The sequence below is a fragment of the Nerophis lumbriciformis genome, linkage group LG20 (assembly GCF_033978685.3).
Source record: "Nerophis lumbriciformis linkage group LG20, RoL_Nlum_v2.1, whole genome shotgun sequence".
Lineage (NCBI taxonomy): Eukaryota > Metazoa > Chordata > Actinopteri > Syngnathiformes > Syngnathidae > Nerophis > Nerophis lumbriciformis.
The window spans coordinates 22,105,277-22,112,500 of record NC_084567.2 but is presented as its reverse complement, the minus strand read 5'-3'; the positions used below and the strand labels follow the sequence as shown (position 1 = coordinate 22,112,500).

Genomic DNA, 7,224 nt, shown 5'->3' with positions numbered 1-7,224 from the left:
GCCAAATTTTCAAAGAGAACGGCCTACGGATCACGATTGAAGCCAACAAGCAAACCGTCAACTTCCTTGACGTCACTTTCAACCTGAGAAATAACAGCTACCAACCATTCACGAAACCCAACACAACACTCCAATACGTGCACCATGACAGCAACCACCCACCCACCACCACGAAAAGAATACCTACCGGAATCAATAAAAGGCTATCGATGCTGTCATCTAGCAAAGCTGAATTTGACCAAGCAACCCCCCCGTACCAAAAAGCCCTTGATGAAAGCGGATACAATTTCACCCTCACCTATGAACCCACGCCAGGAAACCAGCCAAAAAAGAACAGAAAACGAAACGACATCATCTGGTACAACCCCCCATACAGCAAAAACGTCTCAACTAACATTGGACACAAATTCCTCAATCTGATTGACAAACACTTTCCCAAAGACAACAACCTAAGAAAAGTATTCAACAAGAACAACATTAAATTGAGCTACAGCTGCATGAACAATATACGACAAATCATCTCAAACCACAACAAAACAATTGCAAATGAGCCGTCGACCCCCAGTCAGAGCGACTCCAAAACCAACAAAGCATGTAACTGTCGAAAGAAACCTGATTGCCCCCTCAACGGGGGGTGCTTACAAACATCAGTTGTCTACCAATCTAAGGTAATACGCAAGGACATTAACACATCCGACACATATGTAGGATTAACCGAGGGTGAATTCAAAACCAGATGGAACAATCACAAGGCTTCTTTCAGGAACAAAAACCTGCGAAATACCACAGAACTCAGCAAACACATTTGGGACCTCAAAGACAATAATGTTGAATATTCAATAACATGGCAAATTCTTGCATCCAGCACACCTTACAATAGTGGTAATAAAAGATGCAACCTATGCTTGAAAGAGAAACTGTTTATTATTTACCGTCCAGACCTGTCATCCCTCAACAAGCGCAGCGAAATTGTAACAACATGCCGCCATAGACGGAAACACCTCCTAGGTAACACATGAGCCAATCACCACGCCCCTAGGCCAGCCTGTACCCACCCACTCTGTGCCCTATATAAACCATGGTATGCGAATGCTCCCATTAAAATCTCCTGATGATTGAGGGTACCCCCCCTCATGAAACAGGCCTGTAGAGATGAAATAGTCTTGTGATTTTTTTTCCCCACACATACATATATTGCGCTCTACTACGGTATCGAGCACTATTTTTTGGATAACCTTATTAAGACATATATATATATATATATATATATATACGTATTTAAAATTGTTATGTTTAACACAGACATGATAAATTGTGAAAGTGAAAACATGTGATGTTTCCTTAAAGTAACTTTGTTCTAAATAAACAAAAGCATAATTTTTTAAATCATATATTTACCCTGAATTTAAAGCTAATTGTTCAGGAAGGGAAAAACAAATGTGTCACTACTCACCCCATTTAAACATCATCATCGTCAAAAAGAGAGTCTTTAGATCTAAGTAAATGTTGTCAAAGTCCATGGCAGAACCTCGGATGGACTTACATGCCATAATAAGGCTACTGTGAAATAAAAGTGTGAAGAATTGTAGAATGTTGGCATGTATGAGAGAGGATCCTTGCTTGCTCTGTGTAAAAAGGCGGGCTAAAAAAACACTGCTTTGTCAGGCAGCCAATCAGCAGTGCCCCAGATTTCGCATGGAAGCTAATTAAACATGATGGCGGAGAGACAACAGGACAACATAAATTGCTCATTCACATTCAATGACTTTTCACCATTTGAGTCTATAGTGCCCTTTAAAGAAACATTATTTTCTACATTATATTATAAATAATATACATATTATTTGCAGCAAAACTTGAGAACCAGTATGGAGTGAGTGACACACAAACACAGAGCTTCTGTGTTAGAGGAAGTGTTTAATCCAAGGATTTAGAGTGTGCTTACACTAAACCATGCGATTACCCCTCCCTCTCCTACCCCTCACAGCCTGCAGGTGTTCATAATGATCATTTGTTTTACGACTTTTTTTAATTGTCCCATCTTTTATTTTGCTGTTTTGTTGAAACTTCTCTGACTTTGTGGATTAATTCCAGTCTTTTTCCTAGTCTTTCTGGTTATTTATTTAGTGCAAAATTACGTGAGAGAATGAACAACATGTCTTCATTGCTGGCAGTCAACCACACGTTGCAAATATACAAGCCAGTTATCAAAAATTATATATAGTCAAGGAACTTTATCATACCATATGAGATGGCACGCAATTTAGTACCCAAGGTCCATGATTTAGCTCAATGAGTACCAAAAGAACGTAGGTATGTACATAATGATGTAAATAGCACGAGGTATAAACAGATGCGTTTATAAATAGCGTAGGAAATGATTATTAATAGAATAGAATGTAATCCTATCGTGCAAACAGAATGTAAAGAACAATGACACCAAACCAAACCAAAATAGATTGGTATCCGTTACGAACAGGGGTGTAAGAATTGATTGATACGTCGATAGGTCGATTTCTATTCCAAAATTTCAAGTATATCGATGTGTGCTTGGCAACTTTGGTTTCGATCCATGATCGTTTTAAAAGGGAATCGATCAATTTCATCGATACTAGAGATAGGCTCCAGCACCCCCCGCGACCCCGAAAGAGACAAGCGGTAGAAAATGGATGGATGGATGGATAGAAAAAAAGGAAATATTGGATTTAAGAACAGCAGATTTTATATGAAGTTTAGCACTTGTACGTTTGTAATAATAAAGACTTTAAACGTTAGGTCTATTTTCTCATCTGTGGCATCATCACAACAAAAAAGGCCGATATCTTCGGTGATGGAGAAAGGTAATAACAAACGCGAACGTCTCGAGACAATAGTCACATCTGTGACGCGTGGGTGTGCTTTTCAGAGATTGTGCTGTTGTGCGTTACCTGAGCGAGAGTGGCAGTGAACAGAATCCCGCTAGAGTTTTGATGTCTTTGTGTTTAGTTTTTAAACTTGTGTTTTGACTCCTTGAGTTTTTTAACGTTTGTTATGAAAGCGTCTCTGCTACTCTACTGCTGGGCATTACAATATCATAATTTTCAGCTACTGCACAATTGCTGCAGCCACAATAAATACAAACGACACAATACAATAATAGAGCAGCAACACAAATTTAAACCACAAAAGACGTAGCCGACATAACGTTTAACGGTACAAGTAAAATGCCGTGTCGCATTTTAAGTCATTTTATGAGAAAGAAAGAAATACAAGATATGGATGAAGCAGGCTATGGAAATTATGAAGCAAGGGACCAATGCCTTCAACAGGAATGGGGGAGCAATGGCATACATGCTTCTGCAAACCTGGGACATCAGCAACGCGAGGGCGAGAAACAAATACTGTATGGCCACGTCGTGGAACTTTATTAGGCAAGTACAAACCCTGTTTCTATATGAGTTGGGAAATTGTGTTAGATATAAATATAAACAAAATACAATGATTTGCAAATAATTTTCAACCCATATGCAGTTCAATATGCTACAAAGACAACATACTTGATGTTCAATCTCCATCCATCCATCCATTTTCTACCGCTTATTCCCTTTGGGGTCGCGGGGGGCGCTGGAGCCTATCTCAGCTACAATCGGGTGGAAGGCGGTGTACACCCTGGACAAGTCGCCACCTGATGTTCAAACTGATAAAAAAAAATGTTTTTTTCCAAATAATCATTAACTTTAGAATTTGATGCCAGCAACACGTTCTACCATCCTAGTCACGTCCGTTGTGTCCTTGGGCATGACACTTCACCCCTTGCTCCTAATGGCTGCTGGTTAGCGCCTTGCATGGCAGCTCCCGCCATCAGTGTGTGAATGTGTGTGTGAATGGTTGAATGTGGAAATACTGTCAAAGTGAGTATAACCCATTTATCATTTATTTGGAACATCCCACAGGTGAACAGGCAAATTGGGAACAGGTGGGTGCCATGATTGGGTATAAAAGTAGATTCCATGAAATGCTCAGTCATTCACAAACAAGGATGGGGCGAGGGTCACCACTTTGTCAAGAAAAACCTTTCTCAACCAGCTATTGCAAGAGATTTAGGGATTTCCCCATCTACGGTTCGTAATATCATCAAAGGGTTCAGAGAATCTGGAGAAATCACTGCACGTAAGCAACTAAGCCCGTGACCTTCGAATCTCGATCCCTCAGGCTGTACTGCATCAACAAGCGACATCAGTGCAAAGTTGAAAAGCCAGCATCTGTGATGGTATGGGGGTGTATTAGTGCTCAAGACATGGGTAACTTACACATCTGTGAAGGCGCCATTAATGCTGAAAGGTACATACAGGTTTTGGAGCAACATATGTCGCCATCCAAGCAACGTTACCATGGACGCCCTTGTTTATTTCAGCAAGACAATGTCAAGCCACGTGTTACATCAATGTGGCTTCATAGTAAAAGAGTGCGGGTACTAGACTGGCCTGCCTGTAGTCCAGACCTGTCTCCCATTGAAAATGTGTGGCGCATTATGAAGCCTAAAATACCACAACGGAGACCCCCGGACTGTTGAACAACTTAAGCTGTACATCAAGCAAGAATGGGAAAGAATTCCACCTGAGAAGCTTAAAAAATGTGTCTCCTCAGTTCCCAAATGTTTACTGAGTGTTGTTAAAAGGAAAGGCCATGTAACACAGTGGTGAACATGCCCTTTCCCAACTACTTTGGCACGTGTTGCAGCCATGAAATTCTAACTTAATTATTATTTGCAAAAAAAAATAAAGTTCATGAGTTTGAACATCAAATATCTTGTCTTTGTAGTGCATTCAATTGAATATGGGTTGAAAAGGATTTGCAAATCATTGTATTCCAGGGCCCTCCATGTTCGAACTGCTCCCACAGTGGAGTGTTTTAAGTCTCGTCTTAAGACCACTTTTATTCTCTGGCTTTTAACACTACGTGAGTTGTGTGGTCCTCTGTTGTCCTCTGTGTTTTTAAAATGTTGATTTCTATTTACTGTTTTAATTGGTTTTACCCTTTAAAATCGTTTTTAATCATATTTAATTTATATTGTTTTTAATTGTTTTTAATATTGTTGTGCAGCACTTTGGAAACATTTTGTTGTTTAAATGTGCTGTATAAATAAAGTGGATTGGATTGGATTATCAGGTCGCTCTTACCACACCTGGACTACACCATTAGAAACATTGTCTGGCAATCTTATTGGCATAGTCTTTTACTTATGTTTGCATCACTGTTATCTATTCTAAATAAAAAAGGACAAACTACAGTATATCATAAAGGAAAGCAATATAATAATTGTTTTATTCTTCCTAACCAACTGAATAAGAACACAGAACCGGAATAGTTGCCTTTACGTCACACACACATTTAATACAAAGATGTTAAGAGTGGTTTATTTTGAACAAATTGTTTAAAGTCATTGTCAAGACATGTTTAGTTTTTGTCTTTACTGATTTGACCAAAAAAATAAGAAATACAATACAATTGTCCCGTCGCGGCGTCAGGTTTGATACATGTTTTCTTTCCATAGTACTAAGTGAATGCTGTGGTCTGGCATGCTGGTGGCAAACACAAGTCCAGAGTCATTGTCTCCGTCCAAACCATTGAGCCAAGAGGTAACACCAGCCAGGAAACTGGATCCACGTTTCGATTTCCTGTAAGGTGGTAAAGGCCAGCGACCTGAAATTGTTTCTGTCCTGAGATCCATCACATAGAGGAAATGGTTGTCAAAAAGGAGGGCAAACACTTCGCCAAAGCTAAGCAAAGACAGGTTGGCTGGATCCTGCGATTTTATCACCCTGGAAAAATACAAATATGCTGAATTAAAAGTGATTGCAACATTGAACTCAACCATAGCACAAAAAGATGGAAGATCCTCATCCAAAGACTCTAACATAAAATCTGGGGATTACGAACAATCTTAGTTCAAGTTCACACTTGCAGTCCGGAGAAAAATTACAAAAAGATAATTGGTGCTCACTTTGGTGCAGGAAGGTAAGCAGTCACACTTTAAGTATTTGTCAGCAGGACAAATAAAGCTGAGTTAAACATTTGAAAAAAGTCTTGATTGGACGGCGTATGTGACAATTTATCCAAAAGTTACTTAGGTAAATGTAACAGACTAAATGTAGCATGTTACTTCCCCCCTATTGTTTGACTGACCCTATTATCAGTACATTCACTTCAAATTACATACCTACCTGCTACAGAACTTTACAATCTGCTTAATTGTAAGTCACACCAGACCAGGGATATCCAAAGTATGGCCCCGGGCCATTTTCATCCCACAGCTAGTTTTTTATTGGCCCTTGACATGTTCTCAAAATTAAATTATTATTAATGAGGTGTATGTGATGTAAGACCTGTAACACAAAAACTAAGACAACCAGTTTTTTTCCCCCAAATATAAAAGTGACATAAAACATGCCCAAAGTGTTAACCCAGGTTTCATGATGGCATTAGTTTGATTCTAGAGTGGACTATTTCCAATATTTTCTATGCAAAAAAATGTTACCTAATGCCAGCAAATCAAAGGTAAACTATCTCTCCGGAATGGACAGTATCAAGCCGATTGATTACCTGAGAATCTCAAAACTGGCAAAGTCCCACTGGTACACTCCAAGGTCAGAGCTGCAGATAATGTAGCGTCCATCAAACTGCAAACGGGGCTGAAGGCTGATGCTGCGATTTTCTGACACTGACAGGGTCTTTAAGCACTTACAGTTTATTTCTTTTCCTAAAGGCCAAACCTGAAAACAGAAGAAAACTCATGTTTTTCATGTGCTCATAACATTATCCATCCATCCATCCATTTTCTACCACTTGTCCCTTTCGGGGTCGCAGGGTGTCGCTGGAGCCTATCTCAGCTGCACTCGGGCGGAAGGCAGGGTACACCCTGGACATACAGCAATTCTGCGGTGTAACTTCATCCATATTTTGACTTTAAGGAAAGCTGTGTCTTTGAATCCATCTTGAAATTATATGGCTTCTACTGCACTTATTTATTGGAAAATATTTCATCATTTAGACAAAAATCTTGAAATCATGCTTTCTAAAATTTCAAACGTATAATGTATCTGTTAGGTTTTGTGTGTTGCACCGAGACAGTTTACATAACTGATACTAGTGCCAAACTGATACTCTTTCAACAGAGGAGGTTCTTAAACAGTTCCTAAACTGGTGCTTAAAAATGGACAACACGCACATTTTTGTAAAAAAAAA

At 39.4% G+C, this 7,224-nt stretch overlaps 2 protein-coding genes across 2 annotated transcripts in view; both read right to left on the bottom strand.

Moving 5' to 3' along the window:
* Positions 1 to 1,628, bottom strand: part of crb2a (crumbs cell polarity complex component 2a) — a 74,082-nt gene extending 72,454 nt beyond the window's left edge. Inside the window, exon 1 of the mRNA XM_061980585.1 lies at positions 1,454 to 1,628. Coding sequence (XP_061836569.1) covers positions 1,454 to 1,550 — 97 coding nt within the window. The 5' untranslated portion in view covers positions 1,551 to 1,628. The remainder of the gene's footprint in view (positions 1 to 1,453) is intronic.
* Positions 1,629 to 5,274: 3,646 nt separating this feature from the next.
* Positions 5,275 to 7,224, bottom strand: part of fbxw2 (F-box and WD repeat domain containing 2) — a 78,469-nt gene continuing 76,519 nt past the window's right edge. The window contains exons 7-8 of the mRNA XM_061980583.1: positions 6,583 to 6,752; positions 5,275 to 5,801 (exon numbers count right to left, since the gene is read on the bottom strand). Of these exons, the coding sequence (XP_061836567.1) occupies positions 5,504 to 5,801; positions 6,583 to 6,752 (468 nt within the window). The 3' untranslated portion in view covers positions 5,275 to 5,503. The remainder of the gene's footprint in view (positions 5,802 to 6,582; positions 6,753 to 7,224) is intronic.